Source organism: Aspergillus novofumigatus, assembly GCF_002847465.1.
Source record: "Aspergillus novofumigatus IBT 16806 chromosome Unknown P174scaffold_10, whole genome shotgun sequence".
NCBI lineage: Eukaryota > Fungi > Ascomycota > Eurotiomycetes > Eurotiales > Aspergillaceae > Aspergillus > Aspergillus novofumigatus.
Genome location: NW_020194283.1, coordinates 301,106 through 316,977, shown reverse-complemented (window position 1 = coordinate 316,977; position 15,872 = coordinate 301,106). Strand labels below are relative to the sequence as shown.

Here is a 15,872-nt window from a genome sequence, read left to right as displayed (position 1 = left end):
ATCAAACAGCTAACCGTTCATTCAACAAACAGGTCTCCGTGGCGCAATTGGTTAGCGCGTCTGACTGTTAATCAGGAGGTTGGAAGTTCGAGCCTTCCCGGGGACGAATTTTTTTTGTTTTCTTTTTCCCTCCACCGGCCCTCATCTGGGGGTCGCGTTCAAGCATTCACTTTTAATTTCCCCCTCTTTCCTCGTACTCAAAATATTTGAATGAAAGTTGGAATCTAGCTGTAGCCCGTCAAGACTATATTTAGGATGTTCCGAATTATTGATTCAGCCGAGTTTGAGGCTGCTGATGACCCGGTTAATTTTATGCTCCAGGGAGATAGTGTACCTTGACCCATTGCACTTCATGGCTGAGCTAAGTTACTCGATCGGTCGGTCGGCAAAGGAGGGGATGATCCGGAGGAGGGAGGGGGCGGGCTGTCATTGATCAGGAAGATACTCTCTATGGGTGTCATGCATGTGATGTCAATGCTACTTGCATATATAAAACCCGACACGCTCCCTTAGAGAGCCCCGTCAAGCCATGCACGGAGATATTCGATGTAACAAGATGGCCACTCAGACAACGCACCTGAACTTCCCTCTGACTGCCTCCACTGACCTTCTGGAGCAATACGTTCATCCACCAGAGACAAAACAGGACGGTGAGTGCTGTCTCATCCGAAGATACTTAGATATGCATCTGAATGTATTACAGTCAAGTATGCAGATCTAGTTACAATTGATCTGTCGGAGTTCGATCAGCCAGGGGGAAAGGAGAAGCTCGCCGCACAGCTAAAGGATGCGGTTCATGAAGTTGGTAATCTTTCCTTCCCTCAGTATCTCTTATCTGACTGCTGACTCCCCAGGCTTCTTCTACGTGACCAACTTTGGGCTCACCCAAGAACAAGTGGACCGCCAATTCGCCATCGCCAAAGAGTTCTTCTCTCTTCCCGAGGAAGAAAGGCGCAGTTTCCGGGCCCCGCTGGAAGAAGGCATCTATAACGGCTACCGGCCTCTGGGCTCGATCGAAATTCTCCCAGGTCTACGCGATAACATCGAGTTCTACAACATTATGAAGTTCCTCCCGCAATATGAGCGAACCCACCCCGACGTAATCCGGCGACACTGGGCGGAGATCGAGAAGTTCCATCGCCATGTGCATGAACACATCGCGTATAGACTATTCCGCCTGCTAGCAATTATCCTGGAGATTCCCGAAGACGAACTCGAAAAGGGTCACATGTATCATTCCAACTGCGACAGCGGCCTGCGATACATGTGCTACCGTGCGCGCTCCGCGGAGGAAAACGAGAAGTACAAAAGCCTCTATTCACGAGGCCACACGGACAACGGCACCATTACCTTTGTCTTCCAGCAGCCTGTGGCGGGGCTACAGGTCAAGAAGTATGATGACTCAGAGTGGGAGTACCTCAGGATTCCTCCGGGTACGACAGCGGTCAATATTGCCGACCTGCTATCCATTCTCTCGAATGGATATCTGAAGAGCGGGGTGCACCGCGTCATTACCCCTCCTGAGGATCAGCAACACCTGGACCGGCTGGGAGTGCTGTACTTTGTCCGTCCGAGCGATCGGCTGACGCTAAGGACGGTGGACAGCCCACTTCTGCGGAGGCTGGGCTACTACAAGGATGGGATCAACGAGATCAACATCCCGGCGCCTGAGTGGACCAGGGCACGGATCAAGAAGAATTGGACCCGATCCCCGACAGATCCAAATGAGGGGACCTCCATGGCTGGGTTTAGTGTGAAGCATTTCCATGATTGACCTGGCTGGTTTTCAGGTGCTTGTGAGAACGAGGGCCAAAGCAATGACTTGATTGGCGACGGAAGTTGCGTAGATTTAGTTAACTCCAAGCTATTGCTGTTACCATCTGAATATAACATTCCATCTCATGCGAGTTCTATGGACTAATGCATAGAGGCTGGCTGAGTTGGCAGCTCGACTAAGTCGAGGATAAAGTACGGAGTACTGCTGAACACACATAATGCGCCGGGCTCAAGGGGTGTGTTAAATCCGAAAACTGACCGTCTATTGGCCCTCTTTTCAAGTGTGGATCGAAGCCATACAAGCTGAACGAGAACCAGTGGGACGTGGGCCAAGTAGGATCAGACTTTATTCAAGAGGGGTAATGCATTAGTTTAACTGCATGTCCCCGCCACACTATCATCACTCACCAATTACCATTGCATGCCGAATAGCTCGAGTGCATCACTCTACAACTTACAATGCACCCTCTTCGCCAATGCAATCCCCCGCAGCATCTCATTCGTAAGGATCATCAACCCCTCATCAGCTCCTATCCCCGGCTTCGACAGCAAGAAATCCGGCCTCGTCGCCAACGCCACATGCGCCGTGATGCGAGCAGACACATCCGTCTCATTCGCAGATCCCCCCAAACAGCATCCGATCCCCTTGCCGTGGCAGTACAGCACCGCATCAATGCTCTGATCGACCCCGCCCAGATCGGGCATTTTGATCTGCACGTAGTCGACCGCATCTGCGTCCGCAAAATCCCGTATGTCCTGCAGCGTGTTGCACCATTCGTCCGCGACGATCTTGACATCAATGCCCTTGCGCTTTAGGCAGGCACGGAGGTCTGCTAGTCGCTGGATCTGCATCGACTTGGATGATGCAATGATGGGCGATTCGATGAGGAGGGCGTAGGGTCGTGCGTGCTGACGTAGCTGGCCTAGAAAATCGGCCAGCCTCGTCGTCTCCGGGAAGACGTCTCCTAGGGTACCGTAGACGTCGAAATGGAGACGGGGGTGGTAGCCTGGGGGTGCGCGTTCCTGGATTCGACGAGCGACGGTGTCCACGTAGTCCATCAACACTGTACCCTGGGGACCTATATCGGAGACATGCACAAACGAGGCGTGGGGGAGCATGGGGGCCTTTTTCATAATCATTCGATCTAGCTGGAGCGTGTCATTGCGGTGGCAGGATGCGAGGATATCAATGGGATGATCTGCAATTGAGATGAGACTCCACTCGCGACATATCACCTCGGCGATGGTACGGCGCTGAACCAGTGCGGTGGCTGCAAGGAGCGCTTGCGTGAGACCATACCGGACTGCAGTGTGAAGCCTGCGACCCTGTAATTCCTTCCAGGGCAAGTCGACCCGTTTTGCATTCTGCCGGAAATTCGAGATGTCGCAGCTGCGAAGCCAGGGCTTCACCACGGACTCGAGGACAGGGAGGTGTTCTTCAGCAATGAACAGGGAGTCACGGGATGCAGCGCCGGAAAAAATGACATCGACGCAGTCTCCTACTGCGACCTCGCCACATGGGAGATGTAGCATAATTGAGATAACCTGCCCCGCTTGTACGACGCTTCGGAAACCAGGTGTGCGTGGCGGGATGTTGTCACCTAAGGGATCATACGCTGGGCTCCGGCGAACTGCCTCGAGATCCTTGACAAAGTAGCCGGATAGACCAATGACGAATTGGACGTCTGTAGCCTTCATTTCTGCTTAATCAAGTAGATGATGTGAAAAAGGTACGGGCTACGGCAGGAGTGTACATGGCACTTATATAGTGCTTCGCGCTAACTCAGATAGACCGATGGACGGAGTTCAGGTCTTCGCTGCGCTTAATCCCCAACCAAGCAATGCTCTCGCTGCGGTTGATTAGAGTCGAAGATCTAATCCAACTTTGGAGAAAATACTTCGATCCACACGAAGAGGTTAAGCCTCATGCGCTAATCATGCAGGGTGCTTATATTACTGAGTTTTCGGTTACCTAGCGGGACTTTCTAGTGCTGATTAAATCCTCTGGTGACTGCTCTTTTTCAGTTCCTGCCTTGAATAACCAAAGATTTAGGAATAACCAGAAATGCCGCTTAAATTCGGTCTCAAACATACTTTGACTGGTTGGTTGAGTTGATCTGCCTCCGCATCACCAGCTATCACGGCGCTCCAACTCGTGGGAACCTCTAGAATTAAGTATATTCCTCCGTGATTAGTTGCAGTAAAGACGTCCCAACTGCACATCATGTTTTAACTCAGCCGGTAAGTGGGAATCTGCTTATTATGTTTGTGGTTGGGACTATTTATACGATATATACAGTATGAATTCAGAGTAAGTACATTAAAGCCGCCTGCCCTGCCATAGGCGCGACAAGGGTCAAGTTTCCACCAACCTCAGCTTCATCTCTCTCTTCCAGCCCTTCATCCCAAGTGTGATAAACACCACCCCGTTCCAAAACCCCCGCAGCGATCCCATTGCTCCGACAGCCAGCAGCAACGGATAGGAAACATGGTTCGGGTTTACGAGGGCGGATAACCGATTGATTGTAGGCGCAACCCATGTGGCCAGCAGGACAAGAAAAAAGACCATTGGCATGAGGATGTATTGTCTGAAGGATACGTTGGAATGCTTGGATCGTTTCTGCTCTGGGGTGACGTTGCGCGATGATTGGGGCTTTTGCTCGCACGGGGAAGGATAAACATGGGCGGCGGGCTGGGATTGGATGTCAATTTGGACGGTAACAGCGACGGAGTTTTGGGGCTGGTCAAAGGCCTGATTCGTGCTGGAAATGTTGGAAGAAAGAGCGATGTGGTCTGTACGGGAGAGATTGAACTGGTGCCGCAGTTTGATTACTTTGATGCCGACGAGGATGTAGAAAAGTAACACGCTCAGGATGAGGAACCTGGAAGGAGGGCCGAGTTAGCAAGTTCAAGTAGGGACTAATGGGGCCACTAGAAAAGAAGATATACCATATCGGTCCGTAGTAGAACACGACTCGGAAGACAACCCAATTGGGAGATATCGAACACCAGAGCTTTGAATGGTTAATATCAGAGATATGAAAGGAGAGACAAATGCTGACTTACAGTTACGCTACCATACATGGGTCCTTTCTCCGGTGTATGGATGAATAAAAAGACGATCGCTGGAATAGCTACAATGGATGTGATGATAGCAATATACCATGTCTCAAGCTTGCGCAAGGCCCGCACGTCGAATTGATAGTAGACGACCAGGAAAACGTCGCAGGCCATCGCCAGTGTCCAAAGGACATCTGCCATAGGAAACCTGTTCATAAAGTCAGAGCAGTTCTTCGTCTATCACCCCGTCCAACGAATGATAGAAAAAGGCTTATCTGGACATACATCTGGAGACAAAAGCCCTGAAACTGACACAAGGGCGAGCTGTTGCCTGCGGCGGGCCCACTTGTCGCGATCATCGTTGCAATAAAGTCAAACAAGTTATAAAATGCATTGATAAAGATCAGTCGGTGCATTGGATTGCGAAAATGCCGCGAAAAGGCGAATGTGCCGATGATCGTGACGACTCCCAAGATGGAGAGAATCGAAGCGACACGTTCGACAGTAGCCAAAGTGCGAAGTTGCGCTTCAGTGAGGGCCATGGCGGATGTGATAAGGACATATGGGACTTGAGCTCTTGAAGTACGCGGTCCTACAAAGTCATTGATCACATATCTGCCCAGCACGTTGCATATGGCACGCGAGTTTAGAGATGAAGCATTTTAATATCAGTTCCACGTGTTGAGAATAATCCAGCGCATGCCACTAGACCCTCGTGCTGTGTCTGACAGCACAATAATGCTGATGAGGAGGGGAAGTGCAGAATATACCATTCTCTGTATCTACTGGATAAGGTGAAATGGTAAATCGCACCGCGCTATGGCGTCATTTGTACCCGATTTGATGTATATACGACTTGTCCCGCTCTAGCCTTTTTGTTTGCTTTTTTGATTGCCCTCGCGTGGTTTTTCTGTTCAGAAGCGAGTCAATCAAATAATCATCGGTTGGGGAATGTCATTTGGACTCTAGTAGTTCCGCTCGCCTAAGACTCGAGAACCCGTGCGTGATCTCAAGTATCGGCCGCCATGAAATTGTGCCGAAAGCTTATCGAGCCTGCATCGCAGCAGCGCGAGGAGTCTGCTGAAACACTGCACGCTTTGACAAATACAGGGTTTAGAAGCGAGATTTGGACAGAGACGCGAGAAGCGAAACTTGCGCAGGAACCCCCAACATGATTTGAGATCCGTTACCCTGTACGCTGATCCTTGGCGGATTTCTTCACTATGGTTGGATAACACGGCTCAGCCTAACGTGAACCCTGTTCTAACGTCATTTATGGCGCTGCTTCTGTCATACTTCTGATCGAATCTGATTCAAAAGTCGGTCTTGGCAACCCCTGACATGATCCGTTATCTCGATCAACAAGCATTCAATGGCCTCTCCGTTCCGGCTGCAGCGGAACCCCAAAATTGTCGGAATCCATGGCAGCTCCGACGGTCATAGCGTCTAGATCTTATACACTCACGGTCCATATGGGTCATTATTGACCATCCAAGGCCAAGTAAACGCGACTGAAGAAACACAGACTAACACGGTACCCTCTAGCGTTGAATTCAGGGTCACTGCTTAGCTTTGATTCTATATAAATGGCCAGAATGGTGCATCCGCACAGGTCGGCCAAGATGAATTCAGGATCTTGTTCCTCCCATTCGTGTCGGTTTCCCGCCTGAGAACAACCGTTTTACCTATCATTAGCTGTCTGAAACATTGACATGTTCTAATGTACGCATATAGGTTTGTATCAAGAGGTATGCATCTTTAAAGCGACCCATGACACCCTGTCAGCAGACGTGGCGCTACAGTAACCTTTTTTTTTTTTTTTTTTTTTTTTTTTTTTTTTTTTTTTTTTAAATACCACATTCTGGAAAGGAGCCCTTCTATACACTGTAGAATGTATTCCTCTGTCAATTCTCACACTCGATGTTGGTCGTGCTCCTCATAGATCTTTGTTTTTGTTTAGGGTTGGGAATGTGGAGATTTGTGTAGCCCATACAGAGTGCCGTCTTGGCGCGGGGCCGCGAAGAAAATTTTCCCCTGGATCTGATGGAATATCCACTGCAAGAGCACCAAAATAGGGCCGGCTAAACATCATTTCAGATCTTCTCAATACTCCAAATACACCACATAGAGGGGATTTACGAAGCCAATACACGTCATAGCAATAGGAAATGAACCCCCTGCGGTATCTGGCCCCTCCCTGCCCCTTTGGGGACATCTCAAACTCCACCCCGGAGGAGATCGAGGGTAGAGAGTTATTTGCGAGTTGTCTCTTAAATAATTCACACATGAGCATGTCAGATTCAGACAGAGATGCCATCCGCGCATACAGAGATGCATGCCGCCGTCTTGATATCGGGGACAGCCAGACGCGCGAAAGCGACATGCAAGCCGTTAGAGAATACGAGCAATCGCTACAAACCAACGGACCAGCGAATCTTTGTTTTGACCTGGCTACCAGGACCAAGATGGGCGAAGAGCTCGATAACCTCCATGATATGTGGAACTATGTCCGTTATGAGAAGTACCTCCCCGCCACGGTCAAGGAAGATGCGGAAAAGCATCCCTCGTCTAAAGTCTCGGACCCCTGGCACAAGGCCTTCTGGAAGCCGTTCTATGGACGGCTCGAAGCCGAGGCAGATGCGTGGGCTCAAGTCATGTCGGGCAAAAACAACCTTAACGAATGTCCGACATACCTTCTGCTGGCCCTGTTGTGTGAACAGCAAACCATGGACTGGGATGAGACGATCGCGCTGATCAGATACTGCGCCGTCGAGGGTGTCGAACTCCCGAAAGCGGATTTTGTGGATTACTTGAAGGCCAAAGATGTTACTGGTCTCGCGAAGAGGCTGGACCTCGATGAAAACACCATCGCCTTGTCTACGGAGTATGTCATGGGCGTCGGCACGATGCTCCTCGCCTACTTCAGGATGCATCTCCCCGAGGCGCTGTATGAGTGTGATCTTGAACCGGAAAGATGGGTCCCTAAGAAGCGATTGCATGATTTGATGGCGCTTCAGGACGGATACGAGCAAGCAGTCCAGGAGTTAATCCGGGAGATTTTCTATGAGATGGTCCTCGGTGGATCTGACGATGATGACGAGGAGGGTTGGGACGATGATGATGATGATGATACGGATGAGGATGATATCATGGATGAGGCTGACTGATGGTGATGTTGACGTTTCTGCCTTGATGTCCTCTCTGCGTGGTTTATTGTCCTAATGGTTACAACGACAACCTACAAGGGCAATAGTGAGGCTGCGGAATATCAATGGGATCTGTCAGACTCGGGATGATTATGGACGGTTCATTTCTTTCAAAAATTTTCCTTATTTTTTCATGATTCCATGTCTTCTAAGACCATACGCGGGATGAAACCATGTCTGATACCCTCTGTTTAGAAAAAAGTATTCAGTTGCGCAGTCCCAAAACACCAATATTCTATGTGATACTTCTTGTGCATCGTCAGTTGTCGGTACTTCGCTGTGAATCGAAATCGCTACCACTGAGACAAGTACAGAATATGTCCAACCGCCTTATGTTGTCGGGGAACGAATTGGGTCTGGTGTCCCGCTAATATTCCACCCCATTCCTGTCAATTGTCAGACTGCAATTTGAATCTAGTCAAAATAACCTCTCATCCATTCATTAGTCCTTCGCAAAGGACAGTCTATATTTTTCATCAGAATGGCCGCCCTACCTCAGCAGAACGTCCGAGTGTCTATCCTAGAACCCCTCCCACCCATCATCACCCATAGATTGTATCTTCGACCTCTGGCCCACTCTGATGCAGAGGGTTTATTCGCCATCCGGTCAAGACCTGAAGTTGCCAGAACAAAGTATGTACCTACTTGTTGATCTCGTTCTATGATCAAAAGACTGACACCGATCGTAAGCTACCCCAAAACCCCTCATCGAACGGTCCAAGAGACATGGGAATGGATGGCCACGAAGATCTTTACTGCGGGCCCTGAGGGTGTCCTCGGCCGTCACTTTGCCTACGTGCTCATTGAACGCGCACAATGGGAGGATGAGTCTCAGCCACCAGCCGCCGACAAACGGGTGATTGGCTACATGAGTATCAATCAAGTATATCCCAGCCCTGAGATTGGGTATTCAATTCATCCTGATTACTGGAGCAAGGGGTATGCGACGGAAGCTTTGGACGGACTGCTGAAAACATGGTGGAACTTACCTCGCCAGCCTCAGTTGAATTCTGCAGAAGACGGAAGTGAGCCGACTGAAAAAGTCTTTGCCTTTTGCGAGAAGGATAACGCGGGCTCCAGTAAGGTATTGAGCAAATGTGGATTCAGGGTGATTAAGCAGGTTGTATATGACCAGGATGAATTGTTGCTGTGGGAGTTGGAAAGGCCGGTACTTAAGCACACATGTCCCTGAAGTATATCAGTCAAGGATCTCTGATCCCATATGATATCAAAAAAATATTCAAAGCAATTTCAATGTCAGAAACATGTTGTCATCACTACTCGCATATCCCCCGAAAGGCCCGCAGACCCCAAACCCCATCCCCAGATACAACCGGTGAGCGCTCTCAAACCTCCTGTCAGTCCCCGTCTCCAGGCTCAACGAGTGGTACTTCCTGTCCCTCCCTTCGGCAATGATATGCTTCAAAATAGCATTGGCAACACCTTTCCGCAAGTGTCCCTGCACCGTCCGCATCGATTTGATCTCTCCATGTGTTGGACTGAGTTCTTTCAAGGCGCCACAGCCTAACAGACTGTCGCCCTCCCAGGCGGTATACAAAGTAATTGACGGGTTTCGGAAAGCGGTTGGGTCCAGCGCAAATGATGTCTCAGGGCAACCTTGGCTTCGAAGCTCAGTGAAGTGGTGCTGGAGCAGATGCTGGACCTCTGGATGCTCAAGCGTATCGGATTTGATCAGCATTGTTGTTGTCGTTTCAATCTGTATTGTAGGATCTTTAGAAGAAATTCTGCTGCTAGAGTGGATGTAGGTAGTTGATGGGTATGGCTGTGGCAAGTTGTCGTCATCTAAGAAGATGTGTGCAGGAACCTGGATAATCAGGCTGGTTTCAGTGTATGGCAAAGCTGACACTTTGGAGTGTCAGGAGATACTGACATGTTTTCAATCTTTTGGCCCTTTCTTCGGGCCCTTATCTATGAGTCACAAAATTTGACAAATACGAGCACCCCTTGAATTCAATGATTGCTGCCCTAAAGAAGCCAAAGCTACTGGGTTGGCTACGCGGACTAACCTGACGAAAAGATTCTATCTCTCTAAGACGTTCCTAGAAGAAATAGACGGATGCTGTCTGATAGCAGTAGATAAGGATCTAACTTGAGGAAGGCATAAAGATACACTCTATGCCCAGCATCATAATCAGATATTAAGAACTCGAAAGATTAATTCACCACATTAAAATAGCATGATCAGGCATACGGGAGATATTCAAGGCGATCATTGGATAGTAAAGCCGCCATCAACTCTGATATCCGCACCATTAACCATGCCGCTCGAATCCTATACCCTCGATCAGCATCCACGTCACTTCGAATTTCTACGAGAGACCCACCTGACAAAGGAAGACAACAGCATCCGCAACCTCCTCAGGAAGCGCGAACCTGCCGGTGGGAATAGTCTTCAAAAAAGCCTCCCGCACCGACTCTTCCCCCAAGCCTTCTTCCCGAGAGCCGTCCACGCCACCGTCGGTGATACGGAGTTGGCAGTGATACCTCGTCCTCCCCATTCTGACGCCATACTGCGAGTCAATCCTAGCAACGCAGCCTTGGAAGCGCAGTATGCCCCATGTCGCGGCAGTGCCACATGCGCAGCTTGCGATGCAATGCTGACAATTCGGCCGGGGGAGAACGGATTCGGGTATGATTCTGCAGGCTTAGAGGCGGCAAAGTAGAGTCGCGCAAAGGCCTGCGAGCAGAGCATTGGGCCAAGGACGTTGGTGGTCAAATGTTTCATGGTCTCCTCTGGTGGAGTCTTCTCCATGTCACTGAGCGAGACATATCCGGCGGTGTTGATGAGAATGCTCGGCAAGGCCCCGTCGCTCTGGGTTGTTGGAGACGGTCTGGTCATTTCCCGCTCCAGGGCGCCAAAGGCAGAGTCGACTGATGATGGGGAAGTAATATCGCATTCATAGGTACGAATTGCGTCGCTGGAAATTTCTCCATAGCCGGATCGGAGAAGCCCCTCTCGCCAGGCAGCTTCGAAGGGGGCATAGAGGATGGCGAGGTGAGCGCCTTGTTTTCTGAGTTTCTTGCCTATGCTGGTACCCAGGCCACCTACACACCATATTCGCGTTAATATGCGTTGTTTTGGTTATCGAAGTGTCCATTGGTGTACCTAGACCTCCAGGGAGGATAGCTAATCTGCGAGCGAAAGCCATTGTGGTCAGGATATGCTGCGGACTTGTCAGTCGTAGTATACGCGTCGTCTAAAGGAATTGATTGAAATAACTCTTAACCTTCCAACGAAAGTTTTAACTCCTTTCTCCCGGCCATCGATTGTGACTCTTTTAGGCAATGAGTATCATGCTGGATCGGCCCATCCCCGATATGACGTCAGGCCGCGGGGAAGCCCTAATACATATCAACTAAATACAAGGGTGAAATGTGTGCCAAAATGCTCGAAAAGTATACGAGTTGGGTCTGTTCTCTATAGCTTAATTGATAGTCAACCCCACCACCGCGGCTTTCCTGGTTGTAGCTACTGCTGACTCACAAGCGGGGTAAAGCACTATCATTTCAGCGGGAAAAGGTGGCCACTGTACACTCAAGATACTCTAGACATAAAGCTTGGTACTAGTGGCAGAAGGTCACTAAACATCACTGACTATGCCTTCAAAAGCGCGCGTGCTCTTAGTCGGAACCGGAGGAATTGGTACCATTGCGGCACTCAACCTTGAGCGCGGAGGGTTAGCCGAAGTCACCTGTGTTCTACGGTCCAACTATGAAGCGGTCATAAGCAAAGGGATTGAAATTATCTCCTGTGAACACGGTCATATAAAAAACTGGCGGCCGACTGCAGGTTTGCAATCTTCTCTTTACAGAATGGCATGGCGTGGCTAACGGAGCAACTCCAGTTCTAAATGCGGTTCCTCTCATCCGTGACGAGGACAGCAGTACGTTCTTCGACTACATTGTCTGCACCACCAAGAACATCCCGGACGTCATACCCTCTATATGCGAGACAATCAGCCCCGCGGTGACGCCTGGCCATACAGTGATTGTTCTCATTCAGAATGGATTGAACATCGAAAAGCCATTCCTGTCGCGTTTCCCGCAGAATGTGATTCTCTCCGGCGTGAGCCGATGCGACGCTCATGAAATCGCCCACGGAGTGATCGAACAGAAAGAGGAAGATGACCTGCACATTGCCGCCTTTCGCAACCCGCTTCTCGATCAAGATACTCAACAAAAGGCCGCGCAGCAATTTGTGCATATCTATGGCGCGGGAGGCAAGACTAACGTGCGACATGAGCCAAACTGGGAGCGAGATCGCTGGAGCAAGCTGGTGTACAATGCGACCTTGAATCCCATCTGCGCGCTGACCAGGGTCAATACGGGCGATTTACAGACTGCGGGGAGTGCTCTTGATCGCTTGGTAATTCCTGCTATGAAGGAGGTAGTTGAAGTATCTAAGGCTGTGGGTATTGAGCTACCAGACGATATCATCGAGACGACGATTCGCAAGAATCCGATGGAGAGGAAGATTGCTCCTAGCATGCAAAAAGATATGGAAAAGGTATGTGCACACTTTGCCCCTCGATTAGCTCTGTGGACTCACAACCCTAGGGCAATTTACTGGAGCACGAGAATCTCATCGGCGAGGTGGTTCGCGAGGCACAGAAACAAGGCGTTTCCACACCTACCTTGTCTGTTCTGTACGAGCTCTGCTCCACTGTTCAGTGGAGGGTCGCCAATGAAAGAGGAATCAGAATATCGTAGACTCTATCTTTTCCTGGTCTGCATAATTGAGACAGAAATCTTCAGCCATATCCAAATTGAGGGGATTTTCATTTATTTTAGCGTCGACCATGCACTAGCAAAATGCCAAGCATGAGTCATTTTGGCTCATTCTGATCCATTATGATCCGTTCCGTGATGATCCGTGCATCGATGCAAGTTATGCTGAAGGAATTCATCAAGAATAAAGAAAAGATGGTTGAAGTGATATATATATATATATATTGTAGACTCTGCAGACTTGCACCATCATCAACCTAAATCACACCATCTCATCTCCTATTGGTCATTGAAGCTGGTTCTTCTAGATCAATCCGTCAAAATTCATCTACTACGGAGTGCACAGTCCACATCTTATCAAATCACCAATAATGGAGTCCAATTCCAAGCCTACTATTCTCTTCTACGATATTGCCTCGGCTCCCCAGTCACTTGCTATGCGCCCAATCCCTGGAAAACAAGGTACGTCGCATTCATTGACGATAAGCACGTAAACTAAGACGCAACAGATACGCCCTCAACTTTAAACAAGCCCACTATCGAACAGAATGGGTAGAACTGCCTGACGTACCCACCGTGCGCAAGAGACTTGGCCTCCCAGCCAACAGAGTCCTCCCCGACGGCAGTCCCTTCCACACCCTTCCGATCATCAGAAGCAGCTCCACTGGCGAGCTTGTGGGTGATTCTTTTGAGATTGCGCAGTACCTTGACAGACTCTACCCCGAGGGGCCGAGATTACTCCCTCCTTCGACTGTGGGCCTGATCTCCGCGTTCAATTCTCAGGTCGATGCTGTCTTCACTCAGCATTGCGTGCTCTGTGTTCAGGGGATGCCGTACAACCCCGCAACAGCGGAGGAGTCGAAAGCGACGTTTGCCAAGCGAGCGGGCAAGGAGCGCTATGAGGATCTGATGATCACAGGCGAGGCAAGGGCGGGCATGCTCGAGAGCTTCCAGAATGCGCTGGGAGAGCTAGCAAAGGCCTACCGACGGACGGAGGGTCCGTTTCTCGATGGCGATATGCCTACATATGCCGATTTCATTGTAGGTAGCTGGTTGAAGTTTTACAAGAAGACGATAGAGGAGTGGGAGCAGTTGTTCAGTTGGCATGATGGGTTATGGGGAGAGTTACATCGTGCATTGGAAAAGTATGCAGAGGTCAAATAGGTATTAAATGTCTATATCAGATCCATAAGTTCGTCATCGCTTCATCATCAGAAGTTAGACGGCATTAGTGATGTCTGGGTGGAAGAGGAGGAGCTGGAAGCTCGGGATGATCTGGCGCGGTAGCAATGACTGGCTGTTGCTGCTGCTCAGGATGGTCAGGATGGTCGTCGTCGTCAGGAATCCCCTAAAAAAATCAGTTAGTCGAATGAACATGCGCGAGCTCTAGGTCAGCTCACATTGAGCAGATACTCCACGGCGCGATCGGGGTTGAACGACGCCGCTCTCATGGCCCGATCGATATCGATTCTAGCAAACCCCATGCTCTCCATCTGTGCAACGACGGCCTCGTCGCTCTGGACACCGTGGCCGGGTACGGAACGGTCGTGAAAAGGAGTAGATGTTTCGGTAGCCTTCTGCGTCGGAGCGACCAATGCGCCGTGTGCCATCAGATTTGAATTTGCCAGTTCCTCGGGCGCGAAATCACTTGGACTCGGTCCTGTCGGTACAGCAACTCCAGACGGAGTCTGATCAAACTGCTTGTCGCCCTGCGCCGAATGAAGAGTATGCGTCAACATCTGGAGAGACGCGTTCTCCGTCCGGACGTGACCAGCCATGATCTCCTTGACAGGCACCTTGCGACCATAAAACCGCTCATTCTCGTCGTTGCGCTCAATGAGAATCGTCCCGTCAATCTGCGCCCCGGCATAGAAGCCGCGACTCTTGACGTACGACCAGATGGGAGCCTGTCGTTTGTGCACCTCCGACTCCAGCGCCCCTCCCATGCCCACGGGCCCAGCTGCGACGGAGATCTCGCTTCCCAGCGTCACTCGCACTTTGGTGAACGCTTCCAGCGCCTCATACGTATTGATGACCATGACGCAGTCGTAGATGTCTATGCCAGCCAGGAACCCAAGGCCAGCGGTATGCAACAATATCCCTGACGGCGCACTCCATTCACCCGTCTCAGGTACGCGAGCAATGAGGATCCCACTCCCACCAGCACCGCTGAACCACAGTCCCGTCCTCATGGCTGTGAAGATGGCGATCCCCTTTGCCTGGCGGATCACCTCCGCAGGAATCTTCTGCAGAACCTTGGGTTTACCCCGTGGTTTGTCGATTTTCGCGTCGGGTGTCTGTTCCCGGCTTGCCACGGTCGCATCCTCGGCAACGTATACCCCTTCCTTGCAGAAACTGCGCAGGACCCGAGCGGCCTTTTCACTTTCTTTGTCCAGCGTCATGGGCCAGAAGGCTTCAGACCCGAGTTTGTTGCTTAGCCGGTTCACGGGGGCGCCGACTTTATCGAGGGCGTCCCAGGCTTTGTCGAAGCCTTTTTTGCCGCAGATCCATGCTTTGTTTTGTGTTAGCGACTTTTTGGTCCCAGGGCTTGAAGGATATGGGGATGCAGTTTTGGTATTATCTGCTTTCGAGGACATTTTGGATTGAGCTGGATGGTGTTGATATGTCTTTGCCCGAGGAACGGACAATTATATAGAGTGATGCCGATCAGTGGCACCAGGCAGAAGGATAAAGCCATCGACATTCATCAGCGGCTGCATAGAACAGACATGGGTGTGATAGCACACAAGCAATAATAAGCGTGGCGAGCCAACCCACTTGCCCCAATGATGCGTGATGATTCGGTGCGAGACGCTATGGCTGTGCTGGCGATCGCGGGGCATCGCCTCAATACGTTCATTTCAGGCAGAAGGCAATCAACAATAGATCACCTAGTCAGTTACCCAGTCACTGTCCTTTTCTTTATCCTCTGATTCAAGGCAATGATATAAATCTCCTTGGTTGCTGATGGTGATGCGTCTATTACTGTGATATATAAATAGCTTACATCTTAAGAATCCGGATAGGCTTCATTTCCTTCCCTCTTGCCTCGGGTTGATAACTTCGAAGTGCCTTACGTAC

The 15,872-nt window shown here is 50.2% G+C and overlaps 10 protein-coding genes and 1 non-coding gene across 11 annotated transcripts; 6 read left to right on the top strand and 5 right to left on the bottom strand.

Moving 5' to 3' along the window:
• Positions 1 to 32: 32 nt before the first annotated feature.
• P174DRAFT_t179 lies at positions 33 to 106 on the top strand. Its single transcript has one exon. It is a non-coding gene; the product is annotated as a tRNA-Asn (tRNA).
• Positions 107 to 556: 450 nt separating this feature from the next.
• Positions 557 to 1,774, top strand: P174DRAFT_378876 (putative oxidoreductase, 2OG-Fe(II) oxygenase family; the record flags this gene model as incomplete). Its single annotated transcript, XM_024822870.1, has 2 exons — positions 557 to 650; positions 855 to 1,774. 2 exons carry the CDS (start codon positions 557 to 559, stop codon positions 1,772 to 1,774), a joined length of 1,014 nt encoding a protein of 337 aa, XP_024677842.1.
• Positions 1,775 to 2,223: 449 nt separating this feature from the next.
• On the bottom strand, positions 2,224 to 3,474 carry P174DRAFT_396856 (putative methylaspartate ammonia-lyase; the record flags this gene model as incomplete). The annotated part of the gene is made up of 1 exon (XM_024823759.1): positions 2,224 to 3,474. The coding sequence occupies one exon, from the start codon at positions 3,472 to 3,474 to the stop codon at positions 2,224 to 2,226; it is 1,251 nt and encodes a 416-aa protein (XP_024677841.1).
• A 313-nt stretch (positions 3,475 to 3,787) lies between these two features.
• Positions 3,788 to 5,378, bottom strand: gprI (putative cAMP receptor (Car4); the record flags this gene model as incomplete). The annotated part of the gene is made up of 4 exons (XM_024830584.1): positions 3,788 to 4,658; positions 4,726 to 4,790; positions 4,843 to 5,044; positions 5,122 to 5,378. The coding sequence occupies 4 exons, from the start codon at positions 5,376 to 5,378 to the stop codon at positions 4,133 to 4,135; spliced, it is 1,050 nt and encodes a 349-aa protein (XP_024677840.1). The 3' UTR covers positions 3,788 to 4,132.
• A 1,522-nt stretch (positions 5,379 to 6,900) lies between these two features.
• Positions 6,901 to 8,291, top strand: P174DRAFT_445835 (uncharacterized protein; the record flags this gene model as incomplete). The annotated part of the gene is made up of 1 exon (XM_024828430.1): positions 6,901 to 8,291. A coding segment is annotated over exon 1 (782 nt), but the record flags the coding sequence as incomplete, so codon positions are not given.
• Positions 8,292 to 8,493: 202 nt separating this feature from the next.
• On the top strand, positions 8,494 to 9,303 carry P174DRAFT_515949 (GNAT family N-acetyltransferase). The gene is made up of 2 exons (XM_024832254.1): positions 8,494 to 8,675; positions 8,733 to 9,303. The coding sequence occupies exons 1-2, from the start codon at positions 8,524 to 8,526 to the stop codon at positions 9,232 to 9,234; spliced, it is 654 nt and encodes a 217-aa protein (XP_024677838.1). The 5' UTR covers positions 8,494 to 8,523; the 3' UTR covers positions 9,235 to 9,303.
• Positions 9,283 to 9,741, bottom strand: P174DRAFT_464388 (GNAT family N-acetyltransferase; the record flags this gene model as incomplete). Its single annotated transcript, XM_024830383.1, has 1 exon — positions 9,283 to 9,741. The coding sequence occupies one exon, from the start codon at positions 9,739 to 9,741 to the stop codon at positions 9,283 to 9,285; it is 459 nt and encodes a 152-aa protein (XP_024677837.1).
• A 385-nt stretch (positions 9,742 to 10,126) lies between these two features.
• On the bottom strand, positions 10,127 to 11,437 carry P174DRAFT_445833 (putative short-chain dehydrogenase/reductase). The gene is made up of 4 exons (XM_024828429.1): positions 11,170 to 11,437; positions 10,519 to 11,108; positions 10,388 to 10,477; positions 10,127 to 10,335 (listed from the first exon to the last, which is right to left on the bottom strand). The coding sequence occupies exons 1-4, from the start codon at positions 11,210 to 11,212 to the stop codon at positions 10,273 to 10,275; spliced, it is 786 nt and encodes a 261-aa protein (XP_024677836.1). The 5' UTR covers positions 11,213 to 11,437; the 3' UTR covers positions 10,127 to 10,272.
• Positions 11,438 to 11,627: 190 nt separating this feature from the next.
• Positions 11,628 to 12,940, top strand: P174DRAFT_445832 (ketopantoate reductase family protein). The gene is made up of 3 exons (XM_024828428.1): positions 11,628 to 11,853; positions 11,909 to 12,570; positions 12,621 to 12,940. The coding sequence occupies exons 1-3, from the start codon at positions 11,661 to 11,663 to the stop codon at positions 12,771 to 12,773; spliced, it is 1,008 nt and encodes a 335-aa protein (XP_024677835.1). The 5' UTR covers positions 11,628 to 11,660; the 3' UTR covers positions 12,774 to 12,940.
• A 222-nt stretch (positions 12,941 to 13,162) lies between these two features.
• On the top strand, positions 13,163 to 14,314 carry P174DRAFT_515946 (uncharacterized protein; the record flags this gene model as incomplete). Its single annotated transcript, XM_024832253.1, has 2 exons — positions 13,163 to 13,253; positions 13,279 to 14,314. 2 exons carry the CDS (start codon positions 13,163 to 13,165, stop codon positions 13,953 to 13,955), a joined length of 768 nt encoding a protein of 255 aa, XP_024677834.1. The 3' UTR covers positions 13,956 to 14,314.
• P174DRAFT_445831 (DUF500 and UBA/TS-N domain protein) lies at positions 13,840 to 15,478 on the bottom strand. The gene is made up of 2 exons (XM_024828427.1): positions 14,192 to 15,478; positions 13,840 to 14,139 (listed from the first exon to the last, which is right to left on the bottom strand). The coding sequence occupies exons 1-2, from the start codon at positions 15,386 to 15,388 to the stop codon at positions 14,020 to 14,022; spliced, it is 1,317 nt and encodes a 438-aa protein (XP_024677833.1). The 5' UTR covers positions 15,389 to 15,478; the 3' UTR covers positions 13,840 to 14,019.
• Positions 15,479 to 15,872: the final 394 nt, after the last annotated feature.

Coding starts and splice junctions, on each gene's coding strand:
- P174DRAFT_445832 (XM_024828428.1), top strand. CDS start 11,661: ATGCCTTCAAAAGCGCGCGTGCTCTTAGTCGGAACCGGAGGAATTGGT. Junction 11,854..11,908: donor AAACTGGCGGCCGACTGCAG/GTTTGCAATCTT, acceptor GAGCAACTCCAG/TTCTAAATGCGGTTCCTCTC. Junction 12,571..12,620: donor TGCAAAAAGATATGGAAAAG/GTATGTGCACAC, acceptor TCACAACCCTAG/GGCAATTTACTGGAGCACGA.
- P174DRAFT_445831 (XM_024828427.1), bottom strand. CDS start 15,388: ATGTCCTCGAAAGCAGATAATACCAAAACTGCATCCCCATATCCTTCA. Junction 14,140..14,191: donor CCGTGGAGTATCTGCTCAAT/GTGAGCTGACCT, acceptor TGATTTTTTTAG/GGGATTCCTGACGACGACGA.
- P174DRAFT_445833 (XM_024828429.1), bottom strand. CDS start 11,212: ATGGCTTTCGCTCGCAGATTAGCTATCCTCCCTGGAGGTCTAG. Junction 11,109..11,169: donor TATCCTCCCTGGAGGTCTAG/GTACACCAATGG, acceptor TATGGTGTGTAG/GTGGCCTGGGTACCAGCATA. Junction 10,336..10,387: donor CTGTTGTCTTCCTTTGTCAG/GTGGGTCTCTCG, acceptor TCGAGGGTATAG/GATTCGAGCGGCATGGTTAA.
- P174DRAFT_515949 (XM_024832254.1), top strand. CDS start 8,524: ATGGCCGCCCTACCTCAGCAGAACGTCCGAGTGTCTATCCTAGAACCC. Junction 8,676..8,732: donor CCTGAAGTTGCCAGAACAAA/GTATGTACCTAC, acceptor ACCGATCGTAAG/CTACCCCAAAACCCCTCATC.